The sequence below is a fragment of the Artemia franciscana genome, chromosome 5, assembly GCF_032884065.1.
Source record: "Artemia franciscana chromosome 5, ASM3288406v1, whole genome shotgun sequence".
NCBI lineage: Eukaryota > Metazoa > Arthropoda > Branchiopoda > Anostraca > Artemiidae > Artemia > Artemia franciscana.
Genome location: NC_088867.1, coordinates 44,681,905 through 44,704,030, shown reverse-complemented (window position 1 = coordinate 44,704,030; position 22,126 = coordinate 44,681,905). Strand labels below are relative to the sequence as shown.

Here is a 22,126-nt window from a genome sequence, read left to right as displayed (position 1 = left end):
TTATATTAACCCTTGTTAAAGAGAGAGAAAAAAAGAAGAAGAAATTAAGCATAATCATTCATAAGGCCGTATCTAGGGGGTGAGATGAGGGTGGGGGGTACTGGGTTTGAGCCTCCCCTAGAAATCTACTAGTAAAAGCGTAACAAAAATGCATATAAATACATTTTTAGGCGTTTTTTTTTCGTAAAACCTCTCCGAAGAATCCAGGATACGACCTTAATCATTCGATTTCTAAAAGGCTCGTTAATAACAAAACTAAAAAGCGATGATTCAAATTCGAACTTTATTGCTCAGGTTCTAATGCCTGATCAGAAGTAAAAACAGAATTAATGGAAAAAAAGCACTGGGTGGACTTTCATCAGCTCTCACATCAGGATATGCCCACCATAAATGGTTTCGAGCAAAACCGTCATAGAATCTTCTGTAAACAGACTTAAAGCGAGTGAAAGACCCTTAAATGCTGCTATTCGCTCATGTTTATCTCCGTCCTTCAATAAAAGCCTAAGTTCATACTGAGATTTCAGTCTTAACACCAAAGAGTAATTTATCACTATAGTCTTGCAGGTAGTATGAAAAACAAACGGGATCGGAGCATAAACACATTGTTAAAATGAGCGAAAAGCAGCAACCTTAACCTCAGCAGCCTTTCTGGAGGACGTCTTGGCCAGATGCTTTCGTGATTCGAAGAGTAGTCAACACCTGTAAAAAACGAGATCCAAAATAAGAGAGAGAGAGAAAGCGAGAGAGAGAAAGGGAGGAGGAGGAGAGAGAGAGAGAGAGAGAGAGAGAGAGAGAGAGAGGGGATGAGTTTTTTATTTTAAGTATTTAGCTTCATTCCTTGACATGGTCCCAATGACTTCGAGCATAACGAGACTGGTGGCGAGTTTCTCAAAACTGTTTTTACCTCACGTTTTGATTCCGCTCCTACTCATTAATGTCTGTTCAAGTATCTGAAATTTAATTATTTATCGAAATTGAAAAACTTTGACACGGCTCAGCCACACGCATCATTAGATCTATAAGAAACAGGCATGTACGCAGGGGGGGGGGGGGGGCTCGGGTCCACCCCCCCCTCCCCGAAATTTGGTGAAATATTTAATTTCCCCATGGTTTCTTAAGATTTCTGACAAAAGTAGGACTTTTATTAAGAATCTAGATACATGTGTGAAGCCTTTTTTAAGGGATTTTACAGAATGTAATTATCCGGTTAAGTCACTGCCCAATTATTAACCCATTTTCTGTCTAAATTTTTACCCTCTTTGAAGTAATTAGCAACTGTACTGTTATTTTTTTTTTGTAAAGAGAGTTTGCTTTCCACAACAAAATAGAATTATCTTTGATATTAGGGCGTTTATCCCCGCTTTTCAGGATAAATTACAGCTTTTAATGGATCAATTTTGGAAACTATCATTTTTCATTAAAATCTACATTTTTGCAATAGAAGAACTACCCCCCACAGCACCTATATTGCACTGTTAACCGTAAAATTTCCCTTTCCGTGGGATATAATAGATTAATCACTGGTTCTAAATCACTATGAACATAACCTGAGCCTAAAACGTACTTTTAAGGCTTCAGTCTTCTTCCCCCCATCAACTACAATACTCCAGATTAAAGTTAATCTGTATTTTCCGATATACGTGCTTTTTGCATTACTGAATAAAAATAAGTGCTACTTTATATCTGCTGTTTCGAAGGTTTTGGCCCCCCCCCCGGAAAAAATCCTGCGTACGTGCCTGATAAGAAACATCAGTTGAGTGATACTTGTTCACAAACTACGTGATGAGAGCTAGTGGAAAGTCCGTCTGTGTCTAAGAAAGTCCACCAGTGGGAAGTTCGTGGAAAAACTAGTGGAGAATCCGTCTCATAATAGCTGAATTCATTTCTGCACTACCAACATGGATTCGGTCTTTACAAAACTCAGTGAAAGTCGTGGTTGCAGCGGTACCTGCAACCTAGTAAAAAAAACAAAACAAAAATGGCCTTAAGTTTCAAAAATGGTGTCAGATTGAAACACAAAGTACACCATTGGAACTGCCTTTGCTGAAAACCTTATAAAGGAAACTTACAGTCCCTTGGCTTGAACAACAAGGAAGGTGGCTGAAATCATAAAATTCTACATCGATTTTCTTTCTACGCAGCTAGCGGGACACTTGGAACATCATATAAAGCTGTTTAAGGGACCGTTTTAAAGAAAATATAGGAATCTGGTTCACGCATCTGTTCACTGAGCACGGGCGTCAGATATTTGTTTCAGCACAAATCCATTTAAAAGGCCTATTTACAGTGTATGGCCAACTGGCATGTCTACATTGGGCTAACAATCCTCTATAGCTTGTGCTTTTGACCGTGGTAACTTATGTTAAAGAAAAAAAAAAACTAAATTAACATTAAGGAACAAGAAGTTAACATGTATAGTCACAACTTCCTATATGCTTTGGCGCTCAATGACTATCCTTTTTAAAATAACGATAAAAAAAATTCCCTTCCTCCCTTGCTACAGGCTTCCCGATTTCTAATCGATTTTTCCTTTATAGTTTTTTAGACAGCGGCCAAAAGGAATCACTTCACAAGAGATCAATTTCGCAATAATCCCTACAAACTTAAGTTTCAGAATTATCTGAATTATTGAGCTGGCAATTAATATACTCAAGCCAAAAAATGTTATTTTTTCAAAATTTGAAGTTTTCTGACGATAATTTCAAGATTAAATATAGAAATAGTCAACCACACAATTTTTTTTTCAAAATAGGAAGAATTCTAGAGAAACCGTAAGATTCAAGAGCTAGAAAATTGCTAGATTCCATATCTTGTAAGAATACTATCTTTCAAGAATATCCCCCCCCCCCTCTAAAATTATATATATATAATTAAAGGAGCTCTACAAGCACTGATTTGGCACCCGGACTGTCAAGATAGGTCCAGAAATTTGGATCGTAAAACTGAAGAAGAAGAAAAAGCAAAGAAACAAAAATTGATTCCGTCCTGTCTAAGAGGGCTATAGTGCTATAAGACTTTTATGTTTTATAATTATTTCTGTAAATAAAGTGCTGCTCATGGAAAAAAAGATTCATAGTTTGAGTCAAATTTAACATTTTTGGTTATAACAAATCGAATTGAATTACGAAAACGCCGTGTTATGCAGAATTAACCAACAGGCATACTGAATACAAACTGAATCAAACGCTTTCAAATAAAGAAAAACAAATTACATAATTGGTCTTACAAGAAAAAAAACTGATTGAACATAATAATTACTTGGACGACTCAGTTCTGGTGCAAGAATTGAGCCAACGATTCATCAGTAAATCTTGGGCTCGCACAATGCTAGGTTTCTGTTGCGACTTCCTCCGTGGACTCGCAACTCCTATTTGATGAAAAAATATAGCTAGTCTGACCTATGTGCTAAGTTAGCTGAGCTGAATGCACACATGCGCAATAAGTAAACCGGCCATGAATGGCAAAATGTTGTTTTTCGACGTGGAATTATTTTTGTTTGTATTTTAGAATGTAATTACGATATGTTGTTTCTTTCTTCTTTTTTCCTTTTTTTCAATGTACTCCATCACTTCATTATTTTGTATAATGGGTTATAAATAAATACATACATACATACATACCACCGGCAATCTCCTTTAATAACTTAAACTAAATTCAAAGATTTGTTTGTAGCTGGACATTTAATCTGAGAACAGTTATGATTGACGAATATGTAACACTGGTGGCCAGATACCCTGCACCGGTGAATGGCGGCTTGGGAGATTAAGCCAAAGAATATGGGCAATTTCTAAGAGTGGGAACTGGCACTAGCGTAGACAAAAAGACCCTCCACGCTATATAGCGTTTGACTCGGGGCAAAACATCGATTAGAGATTCGCCCCCCCCCCTGTCTCCCACAAAATTTTAAGGCAAAATCTTAATTTGTTAACAGAATTATTTTCAGTTTATTAATTAATATTGATTTTGATATTTTTGCGCCCCCTAAAATTTCTGAGCCTGGAGCAAGTGCCCTCTCTGTCCCTCCTCTATAATTGCTTCTATCACAGCAGCAGTCAGACGACGGACATTAAAAAGAAGAAAAATATAGCGTATACTCTTCGTTGAGATTTGAAGAAAACTTACCAAATCCATTTAACTTCGGAAGTTCTCCTCAGAATGAAAAGTCTGAGAACGTACACTCAATGCATAATAATCCAAACAACAGTCTCAACACCTTCGTCCAGTATTTTAAAATGAACAGTCTGAGGCGCTTCGACATTGAAACAGTTCCTGTCTTTCTTTTTAAATTCTGTTATAAAGGATATCTTAAAGGACTCCGAATAAATCCTAGAGTATAGGGTTTAGTTATATGAAGCATACACAGAGTCATGGCAAAGATGCCTCACATTAAATCTTTGAAATTTTTCTTCAGAATGAAAATTCCTAAGAACAGCCCGTTAAACAACTTTTTCATAACAACCCTGTTATTACTAAGCTATATTCCGAATAGTAAGCTGCACGAAAAATGTGGACCTATCCCGCTTTCTAGGGCTATAGTGAAAAAAAAAGTTGAGATGGCTAGGACACGTTCTACAGATGAAGGATGACAGATAGCTATAGATCGTTTTTTTGGGCCAACCGTCTAGAGCCAAAGGAAGAGCAGGTTGTCCCCGAACGGAAGGAGGTCGTAAAGAAGGACTTAATACAAATCGGAACTTCTTGGGCGGGGGAAAGGGAATTAAAGAGGGAGGCTTTGAATAAATTGGGATGGAACATGAGCGTGTATAACAAATACTGGCGTCAGGCGACTGTGTGCTACAATGGGTCGTTAGTAATAGGAGTAGCAGCAGTAATAAATACCCATGGGTATCGCCAAATTCAGTTTGGGAGGCTTAATAAAAAGAAAAAAGAAGATTAACGCAACCAAGTCTTAACAAAAATCAACACTAATAAAATTCAAGCGCATTACCTCAGCTGTAGTAGGGTGAATTCCAACAAGATTGTCCAAGTCGGCTTTCGATGCGTTCAGCTTTAAGCCGAGGGCAAACCCTTGAGTGACCTCGCCTGCATTTGGTCCGAAATAGTGCAGACCCACGACCCTTTCCTAGAGAAAACAAACATCACGATGAAGTAAGTGGGCAATATATTAAAATAAGCGTCATTTTAAAATATTTAACAGACAGAAAAAAAAAATAATAAATTTAGAATCGTTAACCAAGAATATGGGTAACTTACAGGGATTGAGACTGGCAACAGTGTAGAAAAATCGCGTTCTAGCGTTTATTGGCATTTTTCAGTGAAATATTAAGGCAAAATTAGACTAGTTAGTGTAATTGGTAAGATTAATGTAGTAATAAGTGCCAGATCTCAACTTAAAAAAAAAACACAGTTATGTTGCTTGAAACGCCAATCTAGAAAGCGTTGGTAATTTTTGTCGACACTAGCATCAGTTTCGACTCTTACAAGTTGCCATTTCCTTAGATCTTGACCCTGATTAAAGGATGTTCACATGTACATTTTGTTACGAAATAAAATAATAATCAAAGATTTAATTTAACTGAAATTAGATAATCACTGGAATACTGGAATGCTAGCATTCCTGGAAACCCTGGATAGCAATTAAAAAGAAACCATCAAAAAGGCATATCTCTTTTAGCTAGTTGACTCGAATTGAAATCTGAGGGGAAACAAAAATAATATATATTTACAAGACTGCAGTCTGACTACTGCTTGGAGCTATAATTAACGCCATTGGAGAATGTACAAAATGTACAAGTAACTTTAACGCTATCTAGCATTTGACGACACTTAGCAATTTTTCATGCTTTTTAATCGTTTTTTTTCTTCCAGGAACTGAGATCAGAGGAGTCATTACGATACTAATTTTATCAAATAAACAGACTGAATTAATTATTCTTACTATTACAATGAACAAATGCCAAGTATCGCAAATGCTAGATGGCATTGAGGTTGTTTTTATGTCAACACTAACGCCAGTTCCAACTCTTGTATGTCATTCCTAATCTTTGGTAGTCTACAAAAAAAAAAGAAAATAAAAGCTGATTCATAAATTGTTCTAGAGAAAAAACTGGCGATTATGTAATGTGAATGTTTTTTAAGTCATTATATCCTTATCTTAATTGAAAGATACGCATCAATAATTAAATCTTATACCATGAATAGCGTTTTCGTATCGCTCTAATTTGATGCCTCTTTGGGTTCACCATATATAGAACCAAATTATTCACGATTTTTCTGGAGCGGACAACCTCTTAACGCAGTTACGTGTTTGTTATTCTTTTTTTGAAGCCGCAACGAATGATCTAAAAAAAATTGAAATACTATTTTAGGGTTGACTCAAGTCAAAGTCACTTTGACTCAAGTCAAAATTTTCGGGGAAATAGAATTAATACAAATCGATAAAATTCAATTCTGGATATTACCATAGAGTATGGGTAACTTATGAGAATGGTAACTGGCGCTATTGTTGACAAAAATATCAGTGCCATCTAGTGTTTGGAGACACATGGCATTTTTTAGTATAACAATAATAATAATCAATTTAATTAGTGAAAATGGTAAATTAAGGTAGTAATAAGGGTCAAATCGCAAATCCTAAAAAAAAATAATTGAAAAATGATAAGTGTCGCCGAATGCAAGATCGGGTTGATAGTTATTTTTGTCGACACTAGCGCTAATTTCGACTCCTATAAGTTACCCACATTCTTTGACTACTATTTTGATTTCATGTTAAAGTCGTTAATCACAAGGCAAGTTTTACTATTTCGCTGAGGACGCCATCCGTTAGCGAAGACTTTGTACCTGTTAGTGTCTGTCACTGTCCAAGTAAGCAAAATGTTTTCTTCATATTTTGGAATTATTTTGGGCATATATATTCATAGACGACACAAAAATTAAAAAAAATTTAATTGTTACTGAGTTACATATACCGAAGAATGGATTTCGCTTCTTATTTATATTCTCCAAAATCATTGCAATATCAGATAAAAACACAAATAAGTGATCAACAGTCAAAGAACGCATGCGAAATTCATGATATTCATATAGAAACAAATTTAACATTACTTATTCTAACTTTTGATTGAGAGTGCTCAGGCTTAAACCCCACAGTCGCAAGAAATAGTTGTTGTTGTTGTTGATACATAATCACTGTTAATTTTCTGGGGGTGGGGGTGGAGGAGCGTGCGTAGCTGTGTTTGCCTCAGGCGGCTTGGTACTGCAGTGTGTTGTTGATAGTAGTAGTACTAACATTCCTGCTAATTAATTCAAGGACTTGGTATAAAGGAGTTGGGCTCTCATTTACAGACAGACTAAACTTTAAGTTCAGAAATACTGTTTTATGACCTCTGTGGTCTCAGCTATCATTACGGACTTTTTTCTTTTGTCTTTATTCTGGCTTTATTTTTATTTATTTTGTTCTTCTTTTGTTTAGTTTTCAATTTTTTTTTAAGCTTATTTGTTTTAGACCCTAACTGCTTTTTTTTTTGCAATGACATTTTGATGCTTAATAGATAATTAATTCATAAAACCTTTTTCTTCTTTGAAATCCACCGGCCTTAAACTCTCGATTCTTGTTTACTATTATTTTCTGAGACCTTTACTTACATTGAACAGACAAATAAACGTTCAAACGGGGATAAGTCCATTTATTAGACAGTAAAAACAGATACAAAAGTCTGGATATTTTGATCACACATACAGCAATCCTTATCAGCAGAAATACTAAACCACTAAAATTAAAACTAACAGACATTAATGTCAACAATTTAATATATCTGCTGATGACGATCGCTGTATATATGATCGAAATATCCAGACTTTTGTATCTGTTTTCACTGTCTAATAAATGGATTTATCCCCGTTTGAACATTTGTTTGTCATAGAAAGGCAGTGAGGTCTTGGAAAAAAAACCTAATTTAAGGCATTACGTCCAAATTACTTACATTTAAGGACTTGATGCAAATGACCTTGGCATAGCCGACATTCTCTCCTTTCTTCGGCAATTTGTATTCCAAAGGTGTGAAACTTGTGTGGTATATTTCAATATCATCAGCACCAAATCTTTCAATGGCGGCTTCTTCGGAGAATCCGACCGAGCCATATTCGATCGGTGTAAAAACAGTTGTAGGAACATTGATGTAATCCATTAGGCCAACTTGACCTCCATACAATCTCTGCAAAAATATTTTGATCCTTTTGAATATAAACACTATACGAATCAACAATGAAAAGTAATACATAATATGGAGCAAATTAGCACGATTATCACATATTTGATAAGACCAGCTGCCGCCTACGCGGTACAATTGCACGATTTTAGTACAATTTACAAGTCCTGGTACAATGCAGTTAATTTGAGACATTCATGGTACAATTCAAAATTTCTGGTACGTTTGGGCTGTATTTGCCACATCCAAGTATTTTTTTTTTTAATTTTCGAAACTCTTGAAGTTACCTATTAGGGATTTAAGCAATAGAAAATGGATCTGTGTCGACATGACATAAAAATAAACCACCCCTATTCAAACTAATCTCCACACAAGAAGCATCATTTAAATAGGTTTCTGAGAGGATGGAGATATTAATAATAATAATAATAATAATAATAATAAAAATGCTTGCCTTTCAGTCTATTCTAGTATTTTGTCTATGAGGTGAAAACCGACGCAGGATACTATAATTGTGCCACATATAGAAAATGTAATACAACATACATATAAATGTACCACATTATATTATAATCTTTTGGGTACAATTTGGTCAGAAACCGGTATAATTTATCTCTTACCTCTGGCAACGCTGGATAAGATACTTTTAATTTGGATAAATGGCAAACCTTGCACAATCTCTGCATAAATATTGTACCTTTATCCATTAATATGTAAATCACTGGCGCAGCTAGAAGGGAGGCAAGGGGGACGGCTGCCCGAGGAGCAGCCTCTGAGGGGGGCACCGAACTAGTTTTCTTCTGTTTACTTCTATTGTGGTAATCATAGAGGAGTGTCTCAGGGCACTGAAAACCACAACACGAATTTAACGTAAGCAATATATAAATGAAGACCATTAATTTGAAATGAGGAAAAGATTCGCATAGGCACTAGATACTTATCAAAATACTTTTAATTTGCAGAGCTGCTGACATTTGTGCATTCTCAGCCTAAAAATTTTAACTTTATCCATTTGGATGCAAGTAAAATACAAGTCAAAAATGAGCAATAGGAAGGAAGAAATAATGAAGAATTAGATATTCGAAGACTTAACATTGGAAGATAGGAGTTGTTATTAGCGCCAGTTACAATATAGCGTCTGGCAACTTAATTAAAAAAGTATATAATTTCAAAGAAAATTAGGTATCTGATAGGGTATAATCTGTAGTGCGTTAAGATTAAAGCTGAAATTTCTCTGCACGTGATAACTAGTCTGCATTTTTAACTTTCGAAAATTATTAAAGTCAAAATTCAGTCTGAAGTAAGAAGGCCGGGGTTAGTTCGAGATAATCCTTGTAGGTTAAGCAGGTTAGTGGACTTTAAAATGGTAGTCCCAAGGCTCAATAGGGCCAGAATTCGCTTTACTCTCCCCTACGTTTTAAAGTGATTTGAAACGACAAAAATGTAGCAATTTTGGGTCAAACGAAACCACCAAATGTTAGACGGCGTTGGAAATTTCCAACCTGACATTACCACCAATTAACGGAGAGCAACGAACCTAGACAGACAAAGAAATACAATTCCTGGAGAGACAAATACACTCCGCCTTTTTAAAGCCTAAGTGGTTCTTCTATGAGAATATAAAGACAGAAAAAAGGGTTAAAAGTTTTAGAATGTCATTTTTTAAAAGACTGTTCTCCGTGATTATGCTAAGTCTCTTGAGTAATAACAAGGCATTTTAAAATTAAATTATTCTCCATTCAATTCCTTTTAAACAAAGTTAATTATATTAGGAGTAAACGAGACATTACTTTCAAGGAAAAGTCGACAGGTAAAACAACAATATTGTCAATTCCAGCATATTTAGATGCGGTTACAACAAGAGGCAAAGAACAAGCAAAAACTCAGTAAAGAGCGCAGTGCCTTTCATATGGCTTTCAGACTCTATAACTAATCTAATTGGATTAAAGCTTTACCTACCGATGAATGTCTCCGTTGCTTCTTGTGAGAGTTTTTCCAAATTCAAGCTTATTAGAAGTTTTCCCAGATCGAGTTTGAGCCAAGCTCGACTTCCTCGCTTAGCTATTTTATCTAGCAAGATTGGTGTGGCGATATCAAGTTAGACAGAAGAGGTTCTAAGCAGAGTTGCCACCCGGCAAGAGAAACTATCACCAGATTTTAGTGATTTATTGGTTGTTTTAGCAATTTTCTTCAATGATCTAGTGATTTTTGAGTTTAGGCAATATAAAAAATAACTAGAAATAGTGATAAATCACTAGGGGTGGCGACACTGGTTCTAAGTAAAGAAGGGTTTTTAAAACAGTGCAAGTTATTATGATCCATTATAATGTAACACGGATGTTATAAAAATGTTAGTCCAAAAACTAGGTTTTAAAATGCTGTACTTTGTTACGCATTAGTTTATTTACATTGCATATTGGTAAGAATCTCACAAACCCTCAAAACATACTTACAAGATATTGTTGAGCACAAGACTCAGCAGACGTCCATAACAAAATTATATTTAACAGACTACTAATGCTAGTAAACAGAGAGAGAGGAGGAGGAGAAAGAAAGAAAGAAAGAGAGAGTGAGGAGGGAAGACAGAGGGGGAGACCAAGAGAGAGAGGGGGAGAGCAAGAGAGAGAGCGAGAGAGAGAGAGAGAGAGAGAGAGAGAGAGAGAGAGAGAGAGAGAGAGAGAGAGAGAGAGAGAGAGAGAGAGAGAGAGAGAGAGAGAGAGAGAGAGAGAGAGTTTACCCTTGAAAGTTGGATCCCCGCTTGAATCGCAACTGGTGTAAGTTCTAGTTTTCCGTCTAAGACGTCTCCGATGGCGAAAATGTTCTTCACATTTGTTCGCTCAGCTTCATCAGCAATGACTTTTCCATTTCTGAAATAAAGAGTGATGTGACTCAAAAAGACCATATTACCTAACCTACTTAATCAGTTCGCTAAGGTTTGCTAGTATTTATCGAGCACCGTAGGATAAGCCTGTCAGTAGGATACTACAACAGGGGAACAGGACCAGGCGTGTCCTCCCCCCCCCCAATAGCATCTGAAATTCAGATATCATTTTTAACAGTAAGCTCTCCAGACTCGCAATGACAGAGCTTGTAGATTCACACCCCTAACCATCACTTCAAGCCAAAGGTTTTGCTACAACAATACTTGAAACCTCGCCCTGAAGGACAGAGGATTACAAGTTCAGTGTGTCATCAATTCGGTTAGGGTGGTCCTAGCCAACTATTTCAAATGTTGAATTGCTGATGGCAGATGTCAACATTTCGTTAAATAATTCTTTGCAATTGCCAATAAGTTGGTGTGATATAAATAATTGTTCCCATAAACAGAAATAAGCATATAATAAATAATGTTTTAAGAAAAGAAGAAATACGATATTGGTGTTCAATAGAATATCTTTCTCATCATAGATTCACTAAACAACCTTTATGTATCATCTTCTTTGACTCTAGTCTTCTTTCTCTACACTACAATCAGGAACTAGACTGACGGCCATGGGGGCAGGGGGGCGCTAGCCCCGCTGGCTGAATGATGCTGCCTTATGTTTTTGTTTTGAGATTTATATTATACAGTATTGCCGATTTGACCAGGTAAGCCCCCCTCCCCCCCCAAAAAAAAAACAGCCTATGGGCACCCTTGCTGACAGTTAACCTTGACAAAGAGCTAACTGAAATTAACATTTAAATTCTGACAAAAAGCGACTCGCAGAAAACCATTGGTAGAATTATTACCATTTTCCTGAGATTATTTGTCCCTTTCTTCCATTAACAGAAATAAAGGTATTTAGTTTTCTAATCATAAAACTTTCAAAGATCACAAAAAAAAAAAAAAAAAAAAAAAAAAAAAAAAAAAAAAAAAAAAAAAAAAAAAAAAAAGAATAGGGCTGACACCACCAATCCCTTTTGAAGATTATATAAAAAAAAACTATTTTTTTTAAGCTGAAAGTAAGGAGCGACATTAAAACTTAAAACGAACAGAAATTACTCCGTATATAAAATGGTTTGTCCCCTCCGCAATGCCTCGCTCTTTACGCTAAAGCTTTTAATTGTTTTAAAAAGCAGAATTATGGCAAAGAGTCAAGTTTTTAATTGTTTTAAAAAGTAGAATTGTGACAAAGAATCAAACTTTAGCGTAAAGAGCGAGGGATTGCGGAGGGGACAAACCATTTTATATACGGAGTAATTTCTGTTCGTTTTAAGTTTTAATGTCGCTCCTTACTTTCAGCTAAAAAAATTAGTTTTTTTTTATTTAATTTCTGAACGTTTTTGAATTAATGCATGTTTGGTTTTGGCTCTCCGCACATAAATTATTAAAATGAATTTTGTATATTAATTCTTTTTTTGGCTAAATGGCTTTCTCTTAGTTTTGATCAGACGATTTTGAGAAATAAGGGGTGGAGAAGGAGGCCTAGTTGCCCTCCAAATTTTCGGTTGCTTAAAAAGGCAACTAGAACTTTTAATTTTTAACGAACGTTTTTATTAGTAAAAATTATACGTAACTTATAAATTAGCAACTTACGTAACAAACTTTCATAATCTTATATTTTTATTATGTATACAAGGGGGTTTGTATCCTCGTTAATACATCGCTCTTTACACTAAATCTTAAGTTTTGTCCCAATTCTTTAAGAATGACCCCTGAATCAGAAAGGCCGTAGAATAAATAGTTGAAATTACTAAAAATACTTTAGCATAAAGAGCGAGGTATTTATCTCCTCCTAAATACCTCGCTCTTTATGCTTAAGTATTTTGAGAACCCCTCATATGCGTTATAATCTCTGTTCGATTTAAGTTTCAATGCCACTCCTTCCTTTCATTTGAAAAAACGTTTTCATGTTTATTTTTCATTGTTTTCTTATAGTAATGCTAGAAAATCATGTGCCCTTTTCCTTGAATTTTTCTTCCCCCATGACAGATTCCTCCAAGGAAAGAACCTCCAACATAGCCCCCTCCCCTCAGCCCCACCCCCCAAACAAAATAAAATCCCCCTGAAAACGTCTGTACACTTCCCAATAACCATTACTATATGTAAACACTGGTCAAAGTTTGTAACTTGCAGCCCCTCCCCCAGGGATTGTGGGGGAGTAAATCATCCCCAAAGACATAGTTATTATGGTTTTCGACTATGCTGAACAAAATGGCTATCTCAAAATTTTGATCCGTTGACATAAGGGAAAAAATGAGCGTGGGAGGGGGCCTAGATGCCCTCCAATTTTTTTGGTCACTTAAAAAGGGCACTAGAACTTTTCATTTCCGTTAGAATGAGCCCTCTTGCGACATTCTAGGACCACTTGGTCGATACGATGACCCCTGAAAAAAAAAAAAAAAAAAAAAAAAAAAAAAAAAAAAAAAAAAAAAAAAAAAAAAACACGCACCCGTGATTTGTCTTCTGGCAAAAAATACAAAATTCCACATTTTTGTAGATAGGAGCTTGAAAATTCTACAGTAGTGTTCTCTGATACGCTGAAACTGATGGTGTGATTTTCGTTAAGATTATATGACTTTTAGGGGGTGTTTCCTCCTATTTTCTTAAATAAGGCAAATTTTCTCGGGCTCGTAACTTTTGATGGGTAAAACTAAACTTGATGAAACTTATATATTTAAAATCAGCATTAAAATGCGATTCTTTTGGTGTAGCTATTGATATCAAAATTCAATTTTTTAGAGTTTTGGTTACTATTGAGCCGGGTCGCTCCTTACTACAGTTCGTTACCACGAACTGTTTGACCAGAGCATAATTTGCACTTTACTGAAAACAAATTACATTTTATATGTTTGAAATTTTTGAACTTTATTAAATCGAAAATTATTAACACTAAGAAATGAATATCATTATATGGATGATAAATTGTCAATCCAAATCCATTTGTTTTTCCCCAGTAATTGTGGTTATGACATTGCTTTATTATTATTTTTTTCGATATTCTGAGAAATAGAAACATTCAGCTTGAAATAAAGATTGTTTTCAGATAAGTGCAAATTATGTTCTGGTCTTTAGAAAGAATGGGGGCGTGACCTCTATTTATCTTTGTTTCTGTTTGTTTTGGGTTTTATATATTTATTGGCAATTTTTGGTAGTTTTACGCAAGGAAAATTATTTGCCTTTATTTCTGCTCATTTTTGATTTATTATAGATCTTTACTTTTCTTTGGAAACAATATTTTGTGAAAAAAATTCAAATTAATTTCATTAAAGAGAAAGAAGGTCATAAAAAGAAAAACTGGCAAGCAAATAAGGAAACATGTCCATTACGGACCTTTATTTCGCTGAGTGCTAATTAAGGTAGGTTAAAGGAGTCAAGGGGAACATGGCTTCCGTCAGACTTGAACTTCGTCCTGACTGAATCAATACAGCCCAGCAGCAATAGAAGAGAAAAAGATAGAGCGGGTTGTTAAGACAGAACGAGTTATTTTGTATTAAGAGCCCAGACTTCTTTTATTTCTCTTACAATTCCTTACTTTTTGTATGAAATTCTGTTTTTTTTCTCGTTGCATTTGAATCATAACCCTTCTAATCCAGAACAGTTCCCTATACACATAGCAAAGGCCATATACAGGGGTTTTCAGCCCCTCCCCTCCAAAACATTTGTCTAAATCGTAATTTACGTAACAGAAATGAATAAACAAATTTTTTATGTATTTAAAAAAAATTCTGTACGCCGAAAAAAAAAAAACATCTTGGATAGGGCCCTGTATGTACCTATCCTAGTTTTCTCGTTACAAAATATAGCAGTAACGAAGAAACTTCAATTTAGCAGAAAACATAATATTATAAATGGGGATAGTTAATTCTCAGGGGGATAATCCTAATACAATTCTTTTAATACAAATATTGCTTGGATTTCACACTTATCTGGTTAAGAAAGATCTTTTCAAATGCTTCATTCTTTTCTATTTTCAATTGTACCTTAGAAAACCTACAGGCTTTTCCCACTGTAAAAACCAGATAAAAAATTGCACTCTCGATTGTAAATTTGGAATTCCATAGATAATAATTATAGTAATTTATTTATAACCCACTAATAAATAGAATAAAAAAGTCGAGTACAAAGAAAAAAGGAAGGGAAAAAACAAAACAACACAAATACAAAAACTCTACAAAAAACGAAAAGAAAGATGAGCCCGTGGTGCGACCCGAGCTTGCCGGGGGCTGATTAAGAATTGATTTTCCCCAGTCGTAGGTCGGGTTAATAAACTTTTTTGCTCCCCATGTTCCAATTTGTCAATCCTGCTTTATAAACTTTTTTTTCTTACCGACAATTCTCAATATTGTTTTAATTATCTAGTTTGTTGGTGGAAAATACCTTATATCTACGCTGTACACATTCTGTCTAAAACATGTACTGATAAAAGTGATACCCTTAAGGTAATTATAGGGTATAATTATAATTATGTGTTATTTATTATAAACAGTGTAATATATATAATATGTTATAGGGCATAGTTATAACTAATATAGTTATAACAATAAGGGTATAGGTAACTATAGTAAGTTTGTTTTGAAAAAAGGGGCACCATTTGCGCTGGTCTTCACTGTTTATTAAGAGATACTTTCAAAAATTAGTTGAATGTGACTTTCTGAGTTCAATCCCCCTCATCCCTCATGGCAAATTGTGAACAATACAAGTTACCCCTCTATGCTAGACTAAAGTCGTTGTTAGTTTATTTTCAAAATATTGTTTAGTGAAGAAGTGGCTTAATTTGTTATAAGTTTGATAGGGGAAATTGTACCATTATATCGGATATTAGAGACTGGAAATTACAAAGGATTATGAAAATCTTTTCGCCATTCTGATGCACTGATAAGTGATACCCTTATTAAACATGTACCGAAAATATCTATAAAAATAAATTTTCCTTCTATGCATAGAATTTCTTTAGGATGGCTTCAGAGAGTTTCGTTTTCAATCAGACACACAAGGCAGAGCCAACATTATGACATATTGGATCTGCCGTTTCGTTCGACAAATTCTACGGTCTTCACAGAACTTGGCTAAATGAGGATAAACAGTACTTGTTAAACAAACGAAACACACTCAAGAATTAGGTTTAGGTTGAGTTTAAGTATTAGGTTAGGTGAAGTTTAAGCATAGCGGTTATGCATACAAATGTGTTATGTACAGTTATTCCGCATATTATGAAGTAACATTTGTCTTCATGCTGTCCAAATACTCTAATCCCCCCCCCCTTAATTTGTAAATATATAACCCAAATGTTACGAGTCCAATGCATTTTATCGCCCGTCACTTGTCTTTGTGGCTATTAACCTGGTTTTTTTCATATCTAACACAAGCGCATCTAACCCACTAAAACGGTTTAGGTCCTACCTCTCAGAGAGATCTCAGTATGTTTCGGTTAACCGTACTTCTTCCTCTACTTTGCCTGTATTGAAAGGTGTCCCACAAGGCTCTATGCTTGGACCACTTATGCTTCTAATTTACATTAATGCTCTTGTTGATAGTCTTCATCCCCATGTTCACCCTCTTCTTTTTGCTGATGACAGTAACTTCTTCATTGCTGCAGTGGACCTGCCATCTGCCACTTCTATAGCTCAAGGTCTTCTTGATAAAGTAAAGGATTGATACTGGTCAAATGGCATGGCTCTTAACAGCCGAAAGAGTGCCATTGTCAACTTCAGGAACCCTTACCGTATGAGAGATGTACAGGAGCCAATCACGTGACTTTTGGGAACGATATTATACCACAAGCTACTATGGTAAAATTTCTTGGCGTGTATCTTGACTGTTTTCTTTCTTTTAAAAGGGATATAACTCACCCCCGTTACTTAATCCTCCGCCAGTCTTCAATGTTGCACCGGGTTGGGTCCTCCTGATGTTATGGTCTCTCCTTGTTATGCTTTTATTTATCCTTACCTTTTTTATTGCTGCTCTGTCTGGAGTAATACCAATAAATCTCTTCTCTGCTCACTTCAAAGAGCCCAAAATAGGGCAGTGAAGGCTACTTTTCTTTTCCCTCAGAAGGTGAGATTTCAATAGAAGGGAGCAGAGTGAAGTTTTGAATATAGGGGGCTGGAAGAATATCGCGCAGAGTTGTGTTGACCTGTAGTGGCTTTGTGCCGCGATAAGATGCTAGCAGTACCCTGAAGCACAATACTAACATCACACGACTAGTACAATGAAACGAAATAGAGAAGTGCTTTTATGACTTGTCCTTTGTGACTAAGGCAAACACAGGACAAGAAAGGTAACAAAGGTTATATTCTTATTGATTGGTAGTTGTTCTACTATTCCCTTAATAATCAGAACATACAAGGCGAATGTTAGATGCTTGTTTAGGAATATTATTTCAGCAACATGTGATTATATAAGCATCCAGGTTTTCTATAGAATATTAAAACATAAAATTAGTTGGGATAAGTAACATTTATGATGCTGAAACAGTGCCTAAATACTAATTCATCTCCCAGTCTCTTTCTCCCCCATGTTTGACACTACAATCAGAAAGGAATAGGGCTAGTTTAGTACCTTTTGACTGAACAAATTTCACTTATTTTCTGTACTTACAGTGGATTCAGAACAATTCCAGCTTTATCAGCTGCAATTTCGTCGGTGCAAGCGTTTCGGCCAATAGCAAACAAGACTGTATTATACATATCCTCTCGGATTTCACCTGATTCTTGATGCTTAGACGTGACCTTAAATAGAACTGCAACTTTAAAACAAGACTTTAACAAATTAAATCAGGAGAAGATACAAAGACAAAAAACTATAGAATAGAGTTATCATAGAATAGAATACAATAGAATATAGATGCTATAATTACTATAAAAAAATAGAATTACCATAGAATAGAGTCTGTTACTACAGAATATTAGAAAATAGAATACAGAGATACTATAGAACAGAATAATGCTAAAAGAACAAGAGGAGACATTAAGACAACAAACTATAGAAATGAGGTAAGAACTTGGACAAAAACATGGTGGTGGGAGCGGGGGATTAGGAGAGTGACTTCGTAGGATCTGGACCCCATAAGGGGTCGGCACGTGATCCAGTCATGGAATTTAAAGAAAATTTTGTGTTTGAAGCTATGTCGACAAAACCCGATTTATTAAGGGAGTGAGCGTGCAAATATACAAGCTACCTAAAATCAGGCATACTCGTTGCTAATTTCTGTGCTCAATTAATTGATTTGGATAGCCTGAATGCTTACAACACACCCGAATGGGAGTATTGCCTTCGTTTTGCTAGGAAAGTATTAGTGTGAATAATTTAAGTGAAAGAAAACAAGGAACCAATTTCGTTGATGCAATACCCCCCTCCCGCTCCCTAATAGTGAAAAATTTAAAGTTATAAGAATAATTTTTTTGTTCGATCCAAAGAATCTCTTACCAAGGGAAATCCCAGGAAAAAAATCGAAAGACCACGCACCTCGCAATAATCACACTAAATGGCAGAGGAGGGAGACGGTTCGCAACTATTTCCCTATATATTTCGAAAAATACCGCAACTATTTCCCTATATTTTGTATTTTTTTATTATTTTAGATTTCTTTCATCTTCAATTTAAGAAAAAGTTCCGGTCTTAAATTTCGAAAAATGCTTGTACTTTTCTTGTAGTAAAAAAAAAAAAAAAAAAAAAAAAAAAAAAAAAAAAAAAAAAAAAAAAAAAAAAAAAAAAAACTTACCCTGACTACTTTCATGAATTGATGTCATTTTTTTTATACATACATTTGAGCTTTTCATGAGAAAAAAATTGATGATTGACATAACCGGAATGGATCCGCTGTCTTTGGTTTATTTGGGGGTGGTGGTTAATTCTGAAAAATTAGAAAAAATGAGGTATTTTTAACTTACGAACGGGTATCAGATCTCAATGAAATTTGATATATAGAAGGATATCGTGTCTGAAAGCTCATATTTCAAATTCCGACAGGATCTGGTGACATCGGGGGGAGTTTGGGGGAGGAACCTACAATCATGGAAAACGCTTATATTGGAGGGATCGGGATGAAACTTGGTGAGAAAAATAAGCAGAAGTCTTAGATACGTGATTGACATAATTGGAACGGATCTGCTCTATTGGGGGGGGGGAAGGGTTAATTCTGAAAAATTAGAAAAAATGATGTATTTTTAACTTACGAAAGAGTGATCGGATCTTCATGAAACTTCGTATTTAGAAGGGTCTCGTAACTCAGATCTCTTATTTTAAATCTCAACTAGATCCAGCGTCATTGGGGGGGGGCAGTTCGGGGGGGGGGGGGACAGAAATCTTAGAAAATACTTAAAGCGGACAGATCAGTATGAAACTGAATGGGAATAATAAAAATCTGTCTAAGATACGTGACTGGCATAACCGGACCAGATCTGCTCTCTTTGGTGGAGTTTGGGGGGGAGGGTGATGCGGAAAAATGAGGTATTTGTAACTTACGAACGGGTGACCAGATCTCAATGAAATCTGATATTTAGAAGGATCTTGTGCTTTAAAGCTCTAATGTTAAATTCCGACCAGATACTGTGACATTGGGGGGAGTTGGAGGGGGAAACTGGAATTCTTGGAAAACGTGAAAATTGGGATATTTTTATCTTACGAATAGGTGATCGGATCTTAATGAAACTTGATATATATAGAAGGATCTTATGTCTCAGATGCTCCATTTTCGACTCGAATTGGATCTGGGGACACAGGGGGTTGGAGGAGGGAAACAGAAATCTTGGAAAACGCTTAGAGTGGAGAGATCGGGATGAAACTTGATGGGAAGAATAAGCACAAGTTCTAGATACGTGATTGACATAATTGGAACAGATCCGCTATCTTTGGAGGAGCTGGGGGGTGTTAATTTGGAAAAATTGAGGTATTTTTAACTTAAGAACGGGTGACCGGATCTTAATGAAATTTGATATTTAGAAGGAACTCATGTCTCAGAGCTCTTATTTCAAATCCCGACCAGATCTGTTGACATTGGGGGAGTTGGAGGGGGAAATCGGAAATCTTGGAAAACGCTTAGAGTGGAGGAATCAGGATGAAGCTTGGTGGATAGAATAAGCAAATGTCCTTGATACGTGATTGACGCAATCGTACTCGATTCGCTCTCTTTGGAGGAGTTGGGGGGAGGGTTCAGTGATTTGGCGAATTTGGAGCTTCTGGACGTGCTAGTACGATGAAAATTGGTAGGTGTGTCAGGGAACTGCACAAATTGACTTGATAAAGTCGTTTTCCCAGATTTGACCATCTGGGGGGCTAAAGGGAGAGGAAAAATTAGAAAAAATGAGATATTTATAACTTACGAGTGGGTGATCGGATCTTAATGAATTTTGATGTTTAGAAGGACATCGTGACTCAGAGTTCTTATTTAAATCCTGACCGGCATTAAGCCTCTGTTTTCCTTTTAAATCAGTATATTGATTCTTAGAATTTTGTTAAAGCTCATACCATATGAGCTCTTGGCTCTTAGCTCTTCTTGCCTCGTCAAAAGGGCCATATGAGCTCTTAGCTCTTGTTTTCAAAGAGCGATCGTACCAAATCGGTTATCCTAGAAAATCGGGAGAGGGCTAGTTTGATCGGAAATCAAAAGTACAATGCCCTTTTAAGAAATCAAAAAAGATCGAAGGGCAACTAGTCCACTTCCATGTCCATTTTTGTTACCAGAGACATACGATCAAAAAGTTTGGAATAAGGACCTCACTCAGCATGGTTGAAAGATTCAATAACTATGCCTTAGGGGATGATTTTTACAACCCATAGCCCCTTAAAAAGGGGCTGTAAATTACGCAGTTTGCCCTTTGTTCCCACATGTCTATTATCGGGAAATATACAAACATTTTTGGGGAATATATTCTGTGACGAGTGAGAAGGGGGATCCGCTGTGAGAATTGTCCATGATGAGGAGTTTCCGGAGGGAATTTTGAACAGGGGTAGAGAGAGGAGAAAGGATTTCCAGACATAATTTGAAGAACGGTCAAAAATTAAATAAAAACAAGTTCTGTTCGACTGAAAGTAAGGAGCAACATTATAACTCAACCCCAACAGAAATTATTACGTATATGAGGGTGAGGTGAGAGGCTGTCCCTTCCTCAACCCTCGTTATTTAAGCTAAAATTTGCCTTTCTGTAACAATCCTATAAGAAGGACTACTCAAACAAAGGCACGTTGAATTTGAACGATTAGTATTTTTTAAAGAACTTCAAAACTTTAGCGCAAAGAGTGAGAGAAACGAAGGGGCAGTCCCCTAATATATGGAATCATTTCTGTTTGTTTTAAGTTTTAACGTTGCTTCATACTTTCAGTTGAAACAAACTAATTTTTTTTACTATCAATTAAGAATGACACGAACAAAACAAAAACGGTTAAAGATGTCAAAGTTCATTTGACAATTTTCCCTTGAGGTTCCACTCTCTGTTATAAAAAATGGTCCAAATATACATTATTTCGAGTTTTCTCCCTCTTCCTCCTAAAGAGACTGGCTTATAGCGAACCTTTAATAACAAACATCTTTTCTAAGCAAACAATTAGAAACAGTCAACTGAAAAAGTATTTGGTGAGAAATTAAGTGACGATTGAATCGTCACTTAAGATTAAAATATTTTTTCTTATTATATATATATATATATATATATTATATCAAAGTCAACACTTGACTTTGAACTTGGTACGAAAAGTGAACGTTTCAATATTCGTTAAACAAGATTGATACCAAGACTGAAATATAATTGTTTGTCCATCAAACGCTAAATATATAAATATATATTTTTTTAACTAAATTGAAGAAACTAAACTAGAAACTATAAATTCAGTATATATATATATATATATATATATATATATATATATATATATATATATATATATATATATATATATATATATATATATAAATTTAAACTAAATTTTAAAACTAAGTGCTTAAATACCTTTAAGCCCATAACCGGTACTTCCCTCCACTGTTTATTTTATGGAGTTTATTTGGCTACTGAACAATTTGATGTTGCGAAATAAATCATTA

At 35.5% G+C, this 22,126-nt stretch overlaps 1 protein-coding gene across 3 annotated transcripts in view; it reads right to left on the bottom strand.

Moving 5' to 3' along the window:
- Positions 1–269: 269 nt before the first annotated feature.
- LOC136027472 (thioredoxin reductase 1, cytoplasmic-like) overlaps positions 270–22,126 on the bottom strand; it is a 91,565-nt gene continuing 69,708 nt past the window's right edge. For all 3 annotated transcript variants that reach the window (XM_065704765.1, XM_065704766.1, XM_065704767.1), the window contains 5 exons: positions 17,689–17,819; positions 10,906–11,035; positions 7,944–8,174; positions 4,949–5,083; positions 270–699 (listed from right to left, as the gene is read on the bottom strand). In XM_065704765.1, the coding sequence (XP_065560837.1) occupies positions 637–699; positions 4,949–5,083; positions 7,944–8,174; positions 10,906–11,035; positions 17,689–17,819 (690 nt within the window). In that variant the 3' untranslated portion in view covers positions 270–636. The remainder of the gene's footprint in view (positions 700–4,948; positions 5,084–7,943; positions 8,175–10,905; positions 11,036–17,688; positions 17,820–22,126) is intronic.